Source organism: Nerophis ophidion, linkage group LG19 (assembly GCF_033978795.1).
Source record: "Nerophis ophidion isolate RoL-2023_Sa linkage group LG19, RoL_Noph_v1.0, whole genome shotgun sequence".
Lineage (NCBI taxonomy): Eukaryota > Metazoa > Chordata > Actinopteri > Syngnathiformes > Syngnathidae > Nerophis > Nerophis ophidion.
The window spans coordinates 8075269-8096849 of record NC_084629.1 but is presented as its reverse complement, the minus strand read 5'-3'; the positions used below and the strand labels follow the sequence as shown (position 1 = coordinate 8096849).

The 21581-nt window shown below is 41.2% G+C and overlaps 1 protein-coding gene across 3 annotated transcripts in view; it reads left to right on the top strand.

Moving 5' to 3' along the window:
- mid1 (midline 1) overlaps nt 1-21581 on the top strand; it is a 184425-nt gene that overhangs the window by 153924 nt on the left and 8920 nt on the right. For all 3 annotated transcript variants that reach the window (XM_061879079.1, XM_061879080.1, XM_061879081.1), the window contains exons 4-7: nt 3679-3786; nt 3962-4110; nt 4187-4314; nt 14818-14961. In XM_061879079.1, coding sequence (XP_061735063.1) covers nt 3679-3786; nt 3962-4110; nt 4187-4314; nt 14818-14961 — 529 coding nt within the window. The remainder of the gene's footprint in view (nt 1-3678; nt 3787-3961; nt 4111-4186; nt 4315-14817; nt 14962-21581) is intronic.

Below are 21581 nucleotides of genomic sequence, written 5' to 3'. Positions count from 1 at the left end.
AGAGAAAAGCGCTATATAAATATAATTCACTTCACTTATTCTATCAGTTAGTTGGTTAGTCAGTATGTTACTTTTTCAGTCATCTAGTCAGTTTCAGTGGTTAGATCTTTTTTGGTCAGTCCATTAGTTACTTAGTTAATTATTCAATCAGTTTTGATGGTTAGTTAGTTGTTAGACTAACTATGGTTAGACTAACTATGGTTAGTATGGTTAGACAGTCTCGACTGTCCAGAGTCGAGACCCAGGATGGACCGCTCGTCGGGACCCAGGATGGACCGCTCGCCTGTATCGGTTGGGGACATCTCTACGCTGCTGATCCGCTTGAGAAGGTTTCCTGTGGACGGGACTCTCACTGCTGTCTTGGAGCCACTATGGATTGAACTTTCACAGTATCATGTTAGACCCGCTCGACATCCATTGCTTTCGGTCCCCTAGAGGGGGGGGGTTGCCCACATCTGAGGTCCTCTCCAAGGTTTCTCATAGTCAGCATTGTCACTGGCGTCCCACTGGATGTGAATTCTCCCTGCCCACTGGGTGTGAGTTTTCCTTGCCCTTTTGTGGGTTCTTCCGAGGATGTTGTAGTCGTAATGATTTGTGCAGTCCTTTGAGACATTTGTGATTTGGGGCTATATAAATAAACATTGGTTGATTGATGATTAGTTCATTTGGTGCTTAGTAAGTTTGTTTATCAGTCAGTCACTCGGTTAGTTGGTTAGTCTGTTACCTTTCCAGTCCTCTAGCCAGTTTCGGGAGTCGGATATATTTTCTGTTACTCAGACAGTTGGTTAGTTAGTTAGCTACTCAGTCATTTTGATGTTTATTTAGTTAGTTAGCTGCCTGGTAGGTTTGTTTTTCAGTTTGTCAGTCATTCAGCTATATTCGTTAGTTGGTTAGTTAGTTTGTTATGGTTTCAGTCATCTAGTCAGTTTAGTTATACATTTTTTCCGTCACTCGGCCAGTTATGTCAGACATCTACGTGGTTATTTAATTAGTAAATTAGGTGTTAGTCAGTCAGTTTGTTATTTAATCACCTAGTTCTCTAATCAGATATTTTTCTGTTACCCAGTTGGTTAGTTTGGTCCTTGGTTAGGTGGTTAGTAAGTTCGTTAATAAGTAAATTGCTTGTTAATCAGTCGGTTTTTCATTTAATTAGCTAAATACTAAGTTAGTTAGTCTTATTTGCCTTGTCAATTTTAGTAAATGGATACAGTAAGTCGAACACATTTCCTGTGAGGGTTGGACTCCGCCAAGGCTGTCCTTTGTCACCGATTCTGTTCATAACTTTTATGGACAGAATTTCTAGGCGCAGTCAAGGCGTTGAGGGGTTCCGGTTTGGTGACCGCAGGATTAGGTCTATGCTTTTTGCAGATGATGTGGTCCTGATGGCTTCATCTCACCGGGATCTTCAGCTCTCACTGGATCGGTTCGCAGCTGAGTGTTAAGCGACCGGAATGAGAATCAGCACCTCCAAGTCCGAGTCCATGGTTCTCGCCCGGAAAAGGATGGAGTGCCATCTCCGGGTTGGGGAGGAGACCCTGCCCCAAGTGGAGGAGTTCAAGTACCTAGGAGTCTTGTTCACGAGTGAGGGAAGAGTGGATCGTGAGATCGACAGGCGGATTGGTGAGGCGTCTTCAGTAATGCGGACGTTGTACCGATCCGTTGTGGTGAAGAAGGAGCTGAGCCGGAAGGCAAAGCTCTCAATTTACCGGTCGATCTACGTTCCCATCCTCACCTATGGTCATGAGCTCTGGGTCATGACCGAAAGGATAAGATCACGGGTACAAGCGGCCGAAATGAGTTTCCTCCGCCGGGTGGCGGGGCTCTCCCTTAGAGATAGGGTGAGAAGCTCTGCCATCCGGGACGAACTCAAATTAAAGCCGCTGCTCCTCCACATCGAGAGGAGCCAGATGAGGTGGTTCGGGCATCTGGTCAGGATGCCACCCGAACGCCTCCCTAGGGAGGTGTTTAGGGCACGTCCAACTGATAGGAGGCCACGGGGAAGACCCAGGACACGTTGGGAAGACTATGTCTCCCGGCTGGCCTGGGAACGCCTCGGGATCCCCCGGGAAGAGCTAGACGAAGTGGCTGTGGAGAGGGAAGTCTGGGTTTCCCTGCTTAGGTTGTTGCCACCGCGACCCGACCTCGGATAAGCGGAAGAAGATGGATGGATGGATGGATGGATGGATGGATGGATACATTTTTGTCGCCCATTAGCGATTAGTTAATCAGTGTCAAGCTTGCCTCTGACAGTTTGACTGTTTTAGTTTTTCCTCTGCATTTGTCTTTGTTTCCTCTGTGTGTGTAGTGTTTCCCGTCAGTGCTCTTATTTTGTTGGTTTCCTGTCTTTCTCCCTGAGTGCTGTGTTCCCCCTCAGCTGCCGCTGATTGGCACCTGGCCACACCTGGTGTCAATCAGTCCGCTCCTTTTTAGACCTCTCTTCCCATCCAGTCACTGCTTGATTATTGTATTGCATGTCGCACTTGTCATTGCTACCGGTCGTGTCGTATCTTGTCGCGTCAATGCAGCGTTGCGGTGAACTATGTTTGATAGCCTTTTTTTTAGCTTACTGTCTTTTGTTCCCTGCTTCCAGTTTGTTTTCTAAGTACAAGTACGACTTCTGTTTTCCATGCTAAAGTTCCTTTTTGTTTTCTAGCTCCCATGCTGGCTCTTTTAGTTTGTTATCCGCCCACGTGCGTGCTTTTTGTTTGTACCCTTAGTTTGATTTTGTTCTTGTATTATATATTAAAACCATGTTTCCTTATTCAATGCCTGCCTAAGTCTCTGCATTTTGGGCTTCGTCAACAACTAACTTTGACAGTCAGTAAATTGGATGGTTGGTTAGTTTGTCAATTAGAAGATATTTTTTTCAGTTTGTCAGTTTTTCAGTTATTCTATCAGTTAGTTGTTTTGTCGGTCTGTTAATTGTCAGTCATCTAGTTGTTGTATAAAATTAGTAGTTTTTTTCAGACATTTAGGTGGTTAGTTGGTTGGTAAGTGAATATTTGTAGTCAGTTTTTAATTTCATTAGCTGAATAATAGGTTATTTTGTTCATGTAATTGACAGACAGTAAGTTTGTATGTCAGTCAGTTAACCAGGTAGTTGTTTAGTTGGGTTTTTCATCAGTTGGTTAGCCTGTCAGTCGGTCAGTCAGTCAGCAGGTTAGTAACTTTGTAAGTTTAATATATATATTTTTTCAGTTAGTTCCCTTTCAGTAAATCAAACACAGTGGTTACTCATTGTCAGTCAGTTTGTTCTTCAGTTAATTGAGTTAGGTAGTCAGTAAGTTATTGGGTTTGTTTGTTTGACATCGTTTTTCTTCTTTAGACAGCATTTTAGTTGAGACGGAATGCCTCTGCCGGGTGCAGACAAGTAGTGCACTCCATCCCAATTCAGTTGCTTCATAATGATCTTTAGAAGATTTATCGACCATGCGTTCCACACTTAAGAATTCTTAACTCTTCTCCCTGCATTGTTGTTGAAGTGGAAATGACTCAAGGTAAACTCTTGTGTTTGCTTTGTTTTGCTTCCCCGTGGAATGAGCAGAAATTCAATTGCATTATCGGTAGTCTAAGCCAGCCGAGTCTCTTGTGTGGGATTTGTGTAGGCTAAACTACACTTGACTTGACTACACTCCATTATTGACTGTTGATTATCTGGACTTGTCTGGCCATGTCTAGATAAACGCTTCCAGGCAAGAAAACAAGCTGCTGGAGGAGTGTGACCTTCTGATCAATATCATACAGCAGAGGCGGCAAATCATCGGTACCAAGATAAAGGAGGGAAAGGTACAGTTTGTCACTGTTTGTATCTCGATAACCTTGCAACCCTCTGGCAAGATGAGAATCTGCAGCCTCGCACCAGAACAAACTGTTCTGTTGGAACTGAATGAACAAATCATACATTTTACCTGCAAGTTCATTTTTTGCTAAGATTTTTGTCAATTCGCTTTTGTCCAATTAGACTGTGCGCCTGAGGAAGTTAGCCCAACAAATAGGCAGCTGCAAGCAGTGCATCGAGAGATCGTCCTCGCTCATCACTCAGGCCGACCACACCCTCAAAGAGACGGACCACACCCGCTTCCTTCAGTCGGCCAAAAGCGTCTGTGAGCGGTGAGAGGACGCCGAGACCACCTTTAGGAAAAGTTTTAAAATGTCTGACTGTGCATCCTTCTTTTACTGACAACAGAGTCTCCATGGCAACAACGTCCTCTCAGATCTTGCTACCGGAAATAAACCTGAATGACACCTTTGACACGTTCGCCCTGGACTTCTCAAGGGAGAAGAAAATGTTGGAGGGTTTGGATTATCTGACAGGTAAGTCTTTGTGAAGTTCAACACTTATAGCTTTATTAATACTTCATTACGGTCAGTTATTAACTATTTAGTATGACCTAACACAGCAGCAACAACAGAACCAATGTTGTAAGTAAGTAAAGTAAGTAAAACATTTTTATAAAGGTGAAGTAAAACAACAATTTAATTAAAACAACATAAAAAGTACTAGATAGGCAATACCCAAAGGAATGCTTAAATTCAACTGAAATCCTGGAATTTTTTTTTTTTTGAATTGTTGAAGTAGAGCACACAATTCCCGAAGAGGCTGAATATTTTTACGTTGGAACAGTTTGAATCAGATGAAAAATGTGGGAGCTGTGGAACTTTGAAGAACGTCCCATTGAATTTCCGCCAAAATTTGGGAATTTCGGAAAAAGCGGGAAAATTTTAAAAAAAAAACTTGAATGGTCTGAAATAGTTAAAATGGTTGGTGTTGGTATTTTTCAAATCGGTCGAGAAATGTTGAAGTAGTAACATGTTGAGAAATGGCATTTACGGAATTCCTGGAATTTCGGGGAAATGGGGTATTCGTTTTTTGCCCTGATTAAGGGGAATGTGTTGACGGGAAATAGGGCTTTGGAAAACCAAGAATTCTGGAAAATCCTAGAACTTGGAAAAATGATAGTTGAAATTTCCAGGAGGGTGGAATGTGTTGAAGGTGGAATGGTTTGAATAGATTGAAAAATGTGTAAATGGATGAAAGTTTGAAAAAATGGCCAATTCATTATGAATGGGAAAAATGTCCCGGAAAACCTGGCATTCTGGTAAATCTGGGAATCTGTTAAAGGGGAACATTATCACAATTTCAAAAGGGTTAAAAACAATAAAAATCAGTTCCCAGAGGCTTGTTGTATTTTTTGAAGTTTTTTTCAAAATGTTACCGGTCTCGGAATATCCCTGAATAAAGCTTTAAAGTGCCTTATTTTCGCTCTCTGCGAAGACACTGGCCATTTCCCTGTGACGTCATACAGTGCTGCCAATGTAAACAAACAATGGGAATATCACAGCAAGATATAGCGACATTAGCTCGGATTCAAACTCGGATTTCAGCGATTTAAGCGATTCAACAGATTATGCATGTATTGAAACGGATGGTTGGAGTATGAAAGTATTGAAGAAGAAACTGAAGCTATTGAGCGAATAGGTATTGACGCTATTCATAGCCATAGCATGGCCGGATAGCTGCATTAGCATCGCCGATAAAATGTGCGGACCAAACGATCAGGACTTCCGCATCTTTTGACACTGGAGCAACTTAAATCCTTCGATTGGTAAGTGTTTTTTTCACATTAAATGTGGGTGGAAGGAAACGTAATATAGTTGCAAATGCATCTGCAGGTTATCCATACATCTCTGTGCCATGTCTGCTTTAGCACCGCCGGTAAATAGCATGTTAGCATCGATTAGCGTAGCATGTTAGCAATGATTAGCATAGCATGTTAGCATCGATTAGCTGGCAGTCAACATCAACAAAACTCACCTTTGTGATTTCGTTTACTATCGTTGCAAATACATCTGCAGGTTATCCATACATCTCTGTGCCATGTCTGTCTTAGCATCGCCGGTAAAATGTGGAGACACTCCAGCACATTCGATGGGGGTCTGGCGGCAGACACTTTCGCATCTTCGGGCCAAGGGTGCAACTTGAATCCCTCCCTGTTAGTGTTGTTACACCCTCCGACAACACACCGACGAGGCATGATGTCTCCAAGGTTCCAAAAAATAGTCAAAAAAACGGAAAATAACAGAGCTGAGACCCGGTGTTTGTAATGTGTTGAAAATGAAAATGGTGAGTGTGTTACCTCGGCGACGTCACATTCTGACGTCATCGCTTCCAGCGCGATAAACAGAAAGGCGTTTAATTCGCCAAAATTCACCTATTTAGAGTTCGGGAATCGGTTAAAAACATAGATGGTCTTTTTTCTGCACCATCAAGGTATATATTGACGCTTACATAGGTCTGGGGATAATGTTCCCCTTTAAGGGAAAGCCCGCGATTCCCGAATAGGCTGAACAGTTTGAAGTTGGAACGGTTTGAATCGGGTGAGAAATGTGGAAGGTAGAGCGCGCCAAAATCAGGAGAAGTTGAAGAAGTTTATTAAATAGATACATTTTGGTGTAGAAAACCATATGTGATAGTTAAAAGGTGCATTAAAGGCCTACTGAAACCACGCATGAAAATATTAACATTGCAACACATGCCAATACGGCCTTTTTAGTTTACTAAATTGCAATTTTAAATTTCCCGGGAGTTTCTTGTTGAAAACGTCGCGGAATGATGACGTGTACGCGCGACGTCACGGACTGTTAGGAAATATTAGCGCTGCGCACACACCCAGCTAAAAGTCGTCTGCTTTAACGGCATAATTACACAGTATTTTGGACATCTGTGTTGCTGAATCTTTTGCAATTTGTTCAATGAACAATTGAGACATCAAAGAAGAAAGCTGTAGGTGGGAAGCGGTGTATTGCGGCCGGCTTTAGCAACACAAACACAGCCAGTGTTTCATTGTTTACACTCCTAATTAATAATGGAGAAGTCAAAGTAGAAAGATGGAGTTGGGAAGCTTTAGCCTTTAGCCACACAAACACACGGTGATTCCCTGTTTAAAATTCCCGGAGGTGAAGCTTTCCTATGGATCAGAGCGGTCAAGCGAACATGGATCCCGACCAAATGTCAACCAGCAGTTTTCGGTGAGAAAATTGTGGTAAAAAGTCGCCACTTACCGGAGATCAGCTGAGCGTGTGCCGTCCATAGAGCTGCCGTCGACTTCCATCAGACACTGGCGTCAACACACCCGTGGACACACCCTTCCGATTATCAGGTACTATTAAACTTACTAAAACACTAGCAACACAATAGAAAGATAAGGGATTTCCCAGAATTATCCTTGTAAATGTGTCTAAAAACATCACGTTTTTTTTTTTTAAACTTGTTTTTTGTTTTTTTTCTAGTCCGTCGCTATCAATATCCTCAAACACGAATCTTTCATCCTCACTCAAATTAATGGGGAAATTGTCGTTTTCTCGGTCTGAATAGCTCTTTTTGTTGGAGGCGCCCATTAAAAACAATGTGAGGATGTGAGGAGCCCTCAACGGGTGACGTCATCGTCTGCGACTTCCGCTAAAGGCAGGGTTTTTCTGCTAGCGACCTAAAGTTGCGAACTTTATCATCGATGTTCTCTACTAAATCCTTTCGGCAAAAATATGGCAATATCGCGAAATGATCAAGTATGAAACATAGAATGAACCTGCTATCCCCGTTTGAATAAGAAAATCACATTTCAGTAGGCCTTTAACTAAAAGCTTTACTAAAACGATATGTTTTCAAATGTTTCTTAAAAGTATCAACACAGTCAAGATCACGGAGGGACTGGTGCAAGTTGTTCCAGAGTCTGGGAGCTATAGCCTGGAATGCCAGGTCTCCACGGGTTTTAAAACAAGTTGTTGGGATCTTTAGAAGACTTTGGCCTGAGGACTGGAGGCTACGCCCTGAAGAGTAGGGGCATGGCAAGTCAGGGATGTACTGAAGAGCCCCACCGTGCAATGCACGGAATGTCAGGACTAAAATTTTAAAGTCAATGCGGAAAAACTGGAAGCCAATGAAGACTGGATACAATGGGGGTGATATGGGCAGTTCTGAGTGCACCGGTCAAGAGTCTGGCAGCCGCATTTTGTACAGTCTGGAATCTCAATCAATCAATCAATGTTTACTTATATAGCCCTAAATCACTAGAGTCTCAAAGGGCTGCACAAACCACCACGACATCCTCGGTAGGCCCACATAAGGGCAAGGAAAACTCACACCCAGTGGGACATCGGTGACAATAATGACCCAGGGGGACGTCGGTGACAATGATGACTATGAGAACCTTAGAGAGGAGGAAAGCAATGGATGTCGAGCGGGTCTAACATGATACTGTGAAAGTTCAATCCATAATGGATCCAACACAGTCGCGAGAGTCCAGTCCAAAGCGGATCCAACACAGCAGCGAGAGTCCCGTTCACAGCGGAGCCAGCAGGAAACTATCCCAAGCGGAGGCGGATCAGCATCGCAGAGATGTCCCCAGCCGATACACAGGCAAGCAGTACATGGCCACCGGATCGGACCGGACCCCCTCGGACCGGACCCCCTCCACAAGGGAGAGTGGGACATAGAAGAAAAAGAAAAGAAACGGCAAAAAGAAGTGAAAAGATAATCGCAATAGTCAATACGAGACAAAAAGAACGCGTGAATGATCGTTTCGAGATCCAATTTTGACAAAGAAATAAATATAAGGTACAAACTGCTTGGTCAGCATTAATATTGCGCAACCAATATTTTAAAGCGTATGCAAAGTTACATAAATTATACATACAAAAATGTTCTACAATGAAAAACATTTTAAAAAGATGTAAGTAAAGCCAACTACACATGATATTTCCAATTCCTTTTTTTTTTTTTTTTTGTCCTGTCCAGCTTCTCAGTCAAATCATATAGTTGATGTAGATGCCCATATCGGCTGTTCAGATTTACTTTACAAAAGAGAAGTGTAGGATACTTCTTTTGTTGCCTTATTTGAATTTGACTTAATTAAATGTATTTATGTTATCATTTGGTGCAGCCCGGCCGGAGCAGGAGGGGATAGAAAGAGAAAAAAAGGAAGACAGAAGGGGACATTGTGGGGATAAGAGGGGGATTAGACAGAGAGACAAAAACAACAACAGCAAACACAACAATAACAACAACAACAAAATAACACCAGCACATACAATATCTACAAATATGATCGTAAAAGTGATAGCAAATAAGCAGTTAGTGAAATAAATAATATAGTAATGACAATGAGCATTTTTACACTAAAACTGGAGCAATACAAATACCAATAGAAAAAGCGCTATTGATCATGAACAAAACTAGTAGTTTACCTCTATTATCAACAATACATTTGTTCAAATGCAACAATACGTATACATAATGATAGCTAGAAAGATATTAAAAATTAAATAAATAAATGAAAAAAAAAAAAAGGAATACCGAAAGATGAAAGGGAGAGAGGCAACCTATATTAATCTTGTAGATTGTTATAGTAGCAATGGGTTAAGCTCTGTCAATATGCCTTGTGTTACCCAGTTTATATTTCAAATTCAACTACTGTCATCTTGTGGCAGTCATTTGAGAAAGAAATATACCTTGGGTTGCCTACAGCCACAGCTGTTACCTACAGTGCTTTCTATCCGGTGCCGAATAAAGTCCCTGGTAGTTATTTGCTTTGACAACACAGCCGGTGACTTGAAAATACTACTTATTTCAATAGAGGTATTGAGTGCAGTGGTGGGCCTTCTCTGCTGACCCAACATTACCAGAAATCATGATCATAATCAAAGATACCATTATCTTTTTTATTTCATTTCCTTAAATATCTAAAAGTATTCATATTCCTTTCATGTCATATTATTATGAGTTTGTATCCAATCAGAATTCAGCTATTTTATGTTGCCATGCTGTACCAAATCCGCCCGAGGCCTTCAGAATCAACAATGCGGGCATCTATGCACTGTAAGTCAACGGACACATACAGTTGATAGACAGTTGCGATAGCCAATCAGATCACTAGTTGTTGTCAGTAAGGCCTTCTAGCTGGCCTCACGTCCTGTCATTGGATACTCATCGGGATCGTTAGCGGATGAATTTGAGAACACATACAGTTGATAGACAGTTGCGATAGGCAATCCGAGTAGCTTAACGAGACTGTGATTGGATACTCACTTTTTTTTTGTCTTTTGTTCCAATGAGTGTCACACACACACTAGGTGTGGTGAAATTGTTCCTCTGCATTTGATCCATCCCAATGTTCACCCCCTGGGAGGTGAGGGGAGCAGGGAGCATTTGGTGGTTTAACCCCCCAATTCCAACTCTTGATGCTGAGTGCCAAGCAGGGAGGTAACAGGTCCCATTTTTTAGTCCTTGGTATGTCTCGGCCAGGGTTTGAACTCACAACCTACTGATCTCAGGGCGGACACCCTTACCACAAGGCCACTGAGTACATGACCCTTGTCATTCCAAAGTGAGTATCCAATCACAGGATTCCATTTAGCAGGAAGCAGGAAGTGTTGCGCCGTAGCCAGACGTTGATTAGGTCGCAGATATATATTTGCAAGGCCATTTTCAAGAAGGATATTTAAGGAGACACTACATCTTAACTCACAACCTACCGATCTCAGGGTGGACACCCTTACCACAAGGCCACTGAGTACATGACCCTTGTCATTCCAAAGTGAGTATCCAATCACAGGATTCGATTTAGCAGGAAGCGTGTTGCGCCGTAGCCAGACGTTGATTAGGTTGCAGATATATATTTGCGAGGCCATTTTCAAGAAGGATATTTAAGGAGAAACTACATCTTAACTCACAACCTACCGATCTCAGGGTGGACACCCTTACCACAAGGCCACTTAGTAGATGACCCTTGTCATTCCAAAGTGAGTATCCAATCACAGGATTCCATTTAGCAGGAAGCAGGAAGTGTTGCGCCGTAGCTAGACATTGATTAGGTCGCAGATATATATTTGCAAGGCCATTTTCAAGAAGGATATTTAAGGAGAAACTACATCTTAACTCACAACCTACCGATCTCAGGGTGGACACCCTTACCACAAGGCCACTGAGTAGATGACCCTTGTCATTCCAAAGTGAGTATCCAATCACAAGTTTCCATTTAGCAGGAAGCAGAAAGTGTTGCGCCATAGCCAGACGTTGATTAGGTGGCATATATATATATTTGCAAGGCCATTTTCAAGAAGGATATTTAAGGAGAAACTAAATATTGTGAGACCAATTCCGGCCAAGCTAGCTTGGCTGTTCTGGTGATGAAATAGGGAAATGTTCGCCCTTTCCACTCGAATAAGCCGACGACGAGGGGTGTGAATAGTAAGTTCAAATATTTTATTTTTTCACTTAATTTTGACAGTACCACATGCATAATTGCCAACCCTCCCAGATTTTCCGGGAGACTCCCAAAATTCAGCGCCTCTCCCGAAAACCTCCCGGAAGAAATTTTCTCCCGAAAATCTCCGGAAATTCAGCCGGAGCTGGAGGCCACACCCCGTCCAGCTCCATGCGGACCTCAGTGGGGACAGCCTGTTTTCACTTTCCACTGTATAAACAGCCTGCCTGCCCAATCATGTTACTACATCTACAGATTTGAATAAAAAACTGCACACACAAGGAAACGAAGCAGAAGAACGAATAAGTTACAGCCATGGCGACGTCGTCTGTAATAGAGTGATTCTTTGTTGTCTGTTGCCATCTCCTGGTGAATGTTGGCTATAGCGTTATGGGGTTGCTTTTTGATTGGCCAACGATTTACGTGGTGTTGCGCACCTGACGGCAAGTGAGGGAGTTTGTTCTGAAGCCCACTGTAAAGAGACATAACTTCATCACCTCGCCTGGTTATTGAGTACAGTCAGTAGAACAACTGTGTTTTTATTACTGGATATTTGATAGGTGCCGTCTGATATTCAACCATTTATTTTATTTGTATATATAATAAAATAAATATATATAGCTAGAATTCACTGAAAGTCAAGTATTTCATACATATATATATTTATGTACAGTATATATATGAAATATATATGAAATACTCGAGTTGGTGAATTGTATAATATACTCCTCGCATCTTAACCACGCCCCCCGCCCCCCACCTCCCGAAATCGGAGGTTTCAAGGTTGGCCAGTAGGGCTGTGAATCTTTGGGTGTCCCACGATTCGATTCAATATCGATTCTTGGGGTCACGATTCGATAATATATCGATTTTTTTCGATTCGATTCGATTCTCGATTCAAAAACGATATTTTTACGATTCAAAACACACCCGCACCCCCGCCAAAAAACCCCACCCCATGCCTTCACCACCGCTTTTTTACCTCGGTCGCCTTCCAGGGCCCCAACTCCTCGTCCCTCTGTTGTGAGTTTGTAGTGATTAAATGTAACGTGTTTATGTGTGCATTGCACAGAGGTTTTTTTCCCCACTTCAGACTAGGCCCCTTTAGGAGCCCAGTCTAGATTGTATTTTTTTTACTCATCTTTTTTCCCAGCGTTTTACCTTTTCCTATCTTTTACTGGGCGCCTCGTGGCGACCCATCACGTTCCTGTTCTGTAACCCTGTACACTGTTTGTTTGTCTAATCTTGAACGGGTTTGTGCTGTAAACAAAAATTTCGTTGTACTTGTGCAATGACAATAAAGACCTACCTACCTACCTACTAGGGCTGCGAATCTTTGGATGTCCCACGTTTTGATTCAATAGCATATATTGGGGTCGCGATTCGATAATAAATCGATTTTTTCGATTCAACGCGATTCTCAATTCAAAAACAATATTTTTCCGAGTCAAAACGATTCTGTATTCATTCAATACATAGGATTTCAGCAGGATTTACCCCAGTCTGCTGACATGCTAGCAGAGTATGGATTTTTTTTTTTTTTTTAAACGCTTTTATAATTGTAAGGGACAATGTTTTATCAACTGATTGCAATAATGTAAATTTGTTTTAACTATTAAACGAACCAAAAATATGACTTATTTTATCTTTGTGAAAACATTGGACACAGTGTGTTGTCAAGCTTATGAGATGCGATGCAAGTGTAAGCCACTGTGACACTATTGTTCTTTTTGTTTATTTTTATAAATGTCTCATGATAATGTCAATGAGGGATTTTTAATCACTGCTATGCTGAAATTATAACTAATATTGATACTGTTGGTGATAATATTCATTTTTGTTTCACTACTTTTGGTTTGTTCTGTGTCGTGTTTGTGTCTCCTTTCAATTGCTCTGTTTATTGCAGTTCTGAGTGTTGCTGGGTCAGGTTTGGTTTTGGAATTGGATTGCATTGTTATGGTATTGCTGTGTAGTGGTTTGCTGGATTGATTACAAAAAAAAATAAAAAATTTTATGAAAAAAAAAAAATAGATTTTTTTAAAAATGAGCATCGATTCTGAATTGCACAACGTAAACGATTTGATTCGTATTCGAATCGATTTTTTCCCACACCCCTATTGGCCAGTATGACCACAAGAGATATTTTTTAATTGCTGATGCTGTGAGGCTTGTGTGATGCCGGATTGGTTCTTCCAGGGTTGCGTCGAAGCGATGAACACAACAAGGTAGGATATAAATGGATTTATTAAAGTAATAAAAGGCTAGGAACAAAAACACAGGAGCTCAGGAAAAAGGCAAACGAAAGACGCTAGCGTGAAAGCTAGGATAAACCACTAGGAAAATAAAACTGGCACGTAGGCACAAAAGAGAACACAAAACAACTAGCGTGAAAGCTAGGAATAAAATAAACGATAGAGAGCAAGAACAAACAAGACATCACTGTTGCACGAGGGCAAATTAGGATCCGAGAATGAATAACGAAAAGGGGCGAGTTTAAATAAGGGAGGTGATTAGAAGAAACAGGTGTGCAGGACCGAGTGTAGCAGGTGAACTAATGAGTAACCATAGTGATGGACAAAAGAGGAAATAAACGGGTCAGACGGAGAATGAATTGATTAACGTGGACCCCGACTTAAACAAGTTGAAAAACTTATTCGGGTGTTACCATTTAGTGGTCAATTGTACGGAATATGTACTGTACTGTGCAATCTACTAATAAAAGTATCAATCAATCAATCAATAAATGAAACAAAGATGGAAAAACAAACTTGTGAAGATCCAAGTCACGGATCGAAACAGATGCGTCTTAATTTATTTGTAAATGCGCCAGAAAATAACCTGTTTTGTACACTATTGATGTGCTTCATTGACCAGTAGTGCGTAAATGTGTTCCTGTATTGTATTTCTCCAGCAATGGTCATCTGGTGACATGAATTATGGTATTTTGAGAGGTGAGCCTAGGTGGGAAATGCACGGCCCGCCGCTGATGGAGTGTAACATATACGGTACTTTCAAAGGGTTGATTAATTTGTAATCCACCAATTTCGCACCCAATTTTGCATCAATCCCCCATGGTAGCGCAGCTCATTGAAAATCATGTATTTCTACCTCAAAGTCAGCTGGGATAGGTTCCATCTCGCCAATGACCCTGAAATGGATTAGCACTGGCAACAGACTGCTTTTTGTCGCACAGCAACAAAGGAATAAATCTTCCATAAGACGTCTGAACGGATACTTTGTGAAAGTTTACAAGTTTTACTCAAACCCTCCACTTTAGTAGAGGTTGAAAAATAGGTCATAATTGTAAATATGTAAATGTGAAATGTGTTTATGTGCCTGTGTTGACTTTACGGGATTGTAGCTGCATCTGAATTACACTTGTTAGCTGCTTAAAAAGAACACAAAAGGACTTGATGCTAATAAGCACCACTAATCCCTGTGACTAATTGTTTTTTGTTTGCTATTTTTTACCCCCGCGCGGAGCAAAGCCAGCTCATCTTTGATGCTAATCTCTCAACAACATTTGTTTTGTTTTGTTTTTGTTTCCCGGCTACAGCGCCAAATCCACCGGTAATCCGAGAGGAATTATGCACGGCTTCATACGACACCATCACAGTTCACTGGACGTCAGATGATGAGTTCTCCGTCGTGTCCTATGAACTCCAGTACGCCATCTTCACCAGTCACTGCAATGTCGTCAGTAAGTCTGCTGTTGTGTTATTTCCCGGGGCCTTCACCAAATGCAAAAGCGCAATGGAAAGACATGTTGTTTTGTTGCTATATATTTAGTTTGTTGAAGGGAATACACACAAAAAATACCACACCACCCTTGGAGTGAAACTGTGCAAAAACCAATGACTGTTTAAAGGCCTACTGAAACCCACTACTACCGACCACGCAGTCTGATAGTTTATATATCAATGATGAAATATTAACATTGCAACACATGCCAATACGGCCTTTTTAGTTTACTAAATAACAATTTTTTTAAATTTCCCGCGGAGTTTCTTGTTGACGCGGGTTTGTAAAAGTCGTCTCTTTTCATCGCATAATTACACAGTATTTTGGACGTCTGTGTTGCTGAATCTTTTGCAATTTGTTCAATTAATAATGGAGACGTCAAAGAAGAATGTTGTTGGTGGAAAGCGCTGTATTGCAGCTGCCTTTACCAGCCGAAACACAGCCGGTGTTTCTTTGTTTGTTGTGAAGCTTTAACACGGAGCGGTCAAGCGAACATGTTTCTCTACGTCAGGGGTGCCCACACTTTTTCTGCAGGCGAGCTACTTTTCAGTTGACCAACTCGAGGGGATCTACCTCATTTATATATATCATTTATATTTATTTATTTATGAAAGGGACATTTTTTTAAACAAGTTAAATGTGTTTAATGATAATACAAGCATGTGTAACACATATAGATGTCTTTCTTTCACAAAGACAAGAATATAAGTTGGTGTATTACCTGATTCTGATGACTTGCATTGATTGGAATCAGACAGTAATGATGATAACGCCCACATTTTCAAATGGAAAAGAAAAAAAGTTGTCCTGTCTGTACAATACCACATGAAAGTGGTTGGTTTATGGGAATCTAATTCATCCAGCTTCCATACACTTTACAAGAAAAACATTGGCGGCAAATTCCGTAGCTTGCTTGATTGACATTCACGGCACCCGAGGGTCTTGTGAGATGACGCTGGCTGCTGCCAGTTCATTATTATGAAAAAATGACAGAGAGGAAGGCGAGAAACACTTTTTATTTCAACAGACTTTCGCGCCGTCCCTTCCGTCAAAACTCTAAAGGCCGACTGCACATTTCCTATCTTCACAATAAAAGCCCTGCTTCATGCTGCCTGCGCTAACAAAATAAGAGTCTCGGAAAGCTGGCGTGCACAAGTGATGCGCACGCCAGCTGTCTGAGGGATCGCTTGTGCACGCCAGTTTTCCGAGACTCTGTATTTAGTTAGCGCAGGCAGCATGAAGCAGGGCTTTTATTGTGAAGATAGGAAATGTGCAGTCGGCCTTTAGAGTTTTGACGGAAGGTACGGCGCGAGAGTCTGTTGAAATAAAAAGTGTTTCTCGCCTTCCTCTCGGTCATATTTTCATAATAATGATCTTGCAGCAGCCAGCGTCATCTCACAAGACCCTCCGGTACCGTGAATGTCATTTAAGTGACGTCTTGGTGAAGATTGATGATCACTAATTTTTAGGTCTATTTTCTTTAAAAGCCTGGCTGGAGATCGACTGACACACCCCCCGCGGTCGACTGGTAGCTCGCGATCGACGTAATGGGCACCCCTGCTCTACGTCAACCAACAAGTTTTAGGATGGGAAAATTGTGATATTAAGTCTGCTCTTAGCGGAGACTTGAGTGGATTATTTGACCTCCTCCTGCAGCTGTGATCTTGGCTCCTCCATCGGCTTCTCTCAGAGACACTGGCGTTCACCGCAGCCCTCCGACTTTCAGGTATGACTTTATAATCTCACTAAAACACTATTAACACAATAAGCCAGGGGTCGGGAACCTTTTTGGCTGAGAGAGCCATACAAGCCAAATATTTTTAAAAGTATTTCCATTAGAGCCCTATAATATTTTTTTTAAGACTACAATTAAATGCGTGCATTTTTAAGTAAGACCAGTCTCTTATTCTTTTTTAATAATATTGTTATTCTGAAGCTAACCAACAATAAATAGAATATTTTTTTACCATTAATGCGACTTCTTGAACAGGTGCGGTAGAAACCGGATGGAAGAATTAAAATCCATGAAATGCATGTTTTATATTTTGAACGTTATTTTTGACACTGTGATTACCAGCGGAATTATTCGGTACTTTTTGTGTTAAGCAATGTCAGCTAAGATTTATCTGAGAGCTGGGTGTAGTCATCAAAAGAGCCACATCTGGCTCTAGAGCCATAGGTTCCCTACCCCTGCAATAAGCAGATAAGGGATTTTCCAGAATTATCCTAGTAAATGTGTCTAATAACATCTGAATCGCTCACACTGCCGTCACTTGGAACCGTCGCCTTTTCTTTTTTTTTTTTTTTTTTTTTAATGCTTCACTCTAACTTTCCTCATCCACAAATCTTTCATCCTCGCTCAAATTAATGGGGAACTCGTCGCTTTCTCGGTCCAAATTGCACTTGCTGCTGGTAGCTATGATTAGAAACAATGTGAGGATGTGAGGAGCCCTACAACCCGTGACGTCACACGCACATTGTCTGCTACTTCCGGTACAGGCAAGGCTTTTTTATTAACGACCAAAAGTTGCGAACATTATCGTCGATGTTCTCTACTGAAGCCTTTCAGCAAAAATATGGCAATATCACGAAATGATCAAGTATGACACAGAATGGACCTGCTATCCCCGTTTAAATAAGAACATCTCATTTCAGTAGGCCTTTAAGCCGTACTCAGTGATCATATACACAAAATTGCCAAAAGTATTTTGCCACCCAAATGATCAGAATCCGGTGTCCTAATCACCTGGCTCGGCCACAGGTGTATAAAATCTAGCACTTAGGCACGGAGACTGTTCCTACAAAGATTTGTGAAAGAATGGACCGCTCTCAGGGGCTCAGTAGTTTCCAGCGTGGAACTTTTATAGGATGCCACCTGTGCAACAAATCCAGTCATGAAATTTTCTCGCTCCTAAATATTCCAAAGTCAACTTATTATGAGAAAAGTGAAGAGTTTGGGAACAACAGCAACTCAGCCACCAAGTGGTAGGCCGCGTAAACTGACAGAGAGGGGTCAGCGGATGCTGAAGCGCATAGTGCAAAGAGGTCGCCGACTTTCTGCACAGACAGTTTATACAGAGCTCCAAACTTCATGTGACCTTACAATTAGCCCACGTACAGTACGTAGAGAGCTTCATGGAATGGGTTTCCAAGTCCATCACCAAGTCCAATGCAAAGTGTCGGATACAGTGGCGTAAAGCATGTCGCCACTGGACTCTAGAGCAATGGAGACGTGTTCTCTGAAGCAGTGGTTCTCAACCTTTTTTCAGTGATGTACCCCCTGTGAACATCTTTTTAATCCAAATGCCCCCTAATCAGAGCAAAGCATTTTTTGGTTGAAAAAAAGAGATAAAGAAGTAAAATACAGCACTATGTCATCAGTTTCCGATTTATTAAATTGTATAACAGTGCAAAATATTGCTCATTTGTAGTGGTCTTTCTTGAACTATTTGGAAAAAAAGAGATAAAAATAACTAAAAACTTGTTGAAAAATAAACAAGTGATTCAATTATAATCAAAGATTTCTACACATAGAATCAATCATCAACTTAAAGTGCCCTCTTTGGGGATTGTAATAGAGATCCATCTGGATTCATGAACTTAATTCTAAACATTTCTTCACAAAAAAAGATATATTTAACATCAATATTTATGGAACATGTTCACAAAAAATCTAGCTGTCAACACTGAATATTGCATTGTTCTATTTTTTTTCCCCACAGTTTATGAACTTACATTCATATTTGGTTGAGGTATTATTCAATAAATATATTTATAAAGGATTCTTGAATTGTTGCTATTTTTAAAATATTTAAAAAAATCTCACGTACCCCTTGGCATACCTTCAAGTACCCCCAGAGGTACGCGTACCCCCATTTGAGAACCACTGCTCTGCAGTGATGAATCACACTTTTCGATCTGGCAATCTGAAGGACCGGTCTGGGTTTGGAGGTTGCCAGGAGAAGGGTACATTTCAGACTGCATTGCTCAGAGTGTAAAATTTAGTGGAGGAGGAATTAGGGTGTGGGATTTTTTTTTTCAGGAGTTGGGCTTGACCCCTTAGGTCCAGTAAAAGGAACTTTGAATGATCCAGGTTACCAAAACATGTTGGACAATTCCATGCTCCCAACCTTGTGGGAAGAGTTTGGAGCGGGCCCCTTCTTCTTCCATCATGACTGTGCACAAAACTTGACCTCAGCATGGAGAGAATAATCAACATACTCAACAATGTCCCGACCACATGATTTCACAGACAAGGACTATGAGAGTTTTTTAGGGGGGGGGGGCTGAAAACAAGACAGAGGCTAAGCAGTACCCTCCTGAGGTACTTGAGATATTGATGTGGGGGCCAAGTAGCTTTCTGGTCTTTTTCTCCTAGTAAGGTCAAGAGTCAAATGCTCCTCCATCAAACCAGTGACGGCGTCTGAAATCTGCTTTCTGAGGAGGCGGCTTTGGCTGGTAGATGTGTGACTGTGAAGGCACAGCTACGTTCACCAAGACCGCCACTTCCTGTCCGTCGTCCAGTGAGATCTCCGCTGCCAGCTAACCGCCCAGCCTGGCCGCCGCCTCCCTCAACTGAAGTGGGTCTACCGCAGGTGCCACCTGCAACTCCAGTGGATCTGCTGCATTCACCACCCGCAATTCCAGTGGGTCTGCCGCTGTCGCCGCCTGACAGTCCAGATGTTTTTTAAGGCCTTTACATGCAGAATAGAGCAGCTCCCATTGGCTCCATTGTAAGCGGACTTTTGATCACATGTACCGTATTTCCTTGAATTGCCGCCGGGGCGCTAATTAATTTAAAACCTCTTCTCACTCCTGCGCTTACCAAAGGCATGCGGTAAAAGTAAGCATGCGCTAATTATTTTAAAACCTCTTCTCACTCCGGCACTTGCATGCAGCAAAAATTTGAGTGTGATGTAAGCTTGGACCTTAAATCCTACTGAATAGCTCTTAATCTTCTTCCCTTTATGCGATTTTCAAATTACCGATATTGAAATCAGCCTCCACCATTTTGAAAATAATGACAGGAGAAGTGTCACTCGTGACGTCACGAGTTTGACCCGGCAGTATTTCAAGGCAGGCGCATACTATATACCCTGCGGCAATTCAAGGAAATACGGTATTTATTATTTAGAATGCATTAAAAAAGAAAAAAAATGTATTATTGTCTTACATAAATATTGTGAATGACAGGCGAAATTAGCCAAAAAAGAGCAGTTCCCCTTTAAAATAATCATAATAGATTTTATTTGTAAAAAGCACTTCACATTGAGTAAACAACCTCGAAATGCTATTGTATTAAAACAAATAAATAAATACAAAGATAAAAAAAAAAAAGGTATAACAACTAGAACAGTCTAATAACTAGAACTAGTATGCATATATCTAAAATAAGGCGTTTTTAAAAAGAAGGGGTTTTTAAGCCTTTTTAAAAGCATCCACAGTCTGTGGTGCCCTCAGGTGGTCAGGGAGAGCGTTCCACAGACTGGGAGCGGCGCAGCAGAAAGCCTGGTCTCGCATTGTCTCTGGGGGTGCTGTGTGGAGGATTAGGGGGTGAGTAGTTCTTTAAGGTTGAGGGCGGCATTTCCATGGAGGCACTGGTGGGTTAGTAGGGAGACTTTGTATTCAATCCTCAGTGGAACAGGACGCCAGTGAAGGGATTTGAGAATTGGTGTGATATGGTCATATTCCCGCACTCTCATCAGGATCCTAGCAGCACTATTCTGTATGTATTGCAGCTTCTGGATGTTGTTGCAGGGGATCCCGACAAGAAGTGCGTTGCAGTAGTCAAAACAGTAAAATTTGTTGAAAAAAATTGGAATACAAATGCGTTAAGAGGACGTTTTATTTCACTTTTATTAGATTTGATTCACGTTACAATTTTCATAAGCTGAAATGACACTTTGGATTTTATTCTTTGTTTTCCTTTGTTTGGTTTGAGTTCTTGTCCTGAAGCTTTTGTTTTGGTAGGATTTCCTGTTTGGTTCTCATTGTTTTGTTGCGCCTTTACTTTGCCTGCCAGCACACCTGTTCCTCATTGTCAAATAATTAAATATGTTGCACCGTGTTTCCTCCTTCAGTGCTGGTTCATTATCTCGCGTATTCCACAGTGTTTTGTCGATTCCTAATTTCCTACTCGACCCGTGTTATGTTGCTTCTGCCTATTACTTAATTAAATCACCTTCTGCCTGCACGTCGCTTGCCTTCTCTGCATCTTGGGAGCAAAATAGTATTACAATATTCTTACCTTGTTATTACAACTTTTTTCAATATTACATTATTATTACATATGTATTATTATTGCATTATTACATTATTAATACTTTATTAATAACCTATTTTACAACTCCTGCATTAATACATTATTATTTCGTCATTACATGGATAATGCAATATTAATATAAAAATATGTAACAATAATGGAATAATAATGGAATAATGTATCAAACATTATTCCATTATCATTCCATTACTATTACTTTATTAATAACCTGTTTTTACAACGCTTGGATTAAGACATTATTATTACTTTTTCATAACATTGATACATTATTCCATTATTAACTCTTTATTATTACA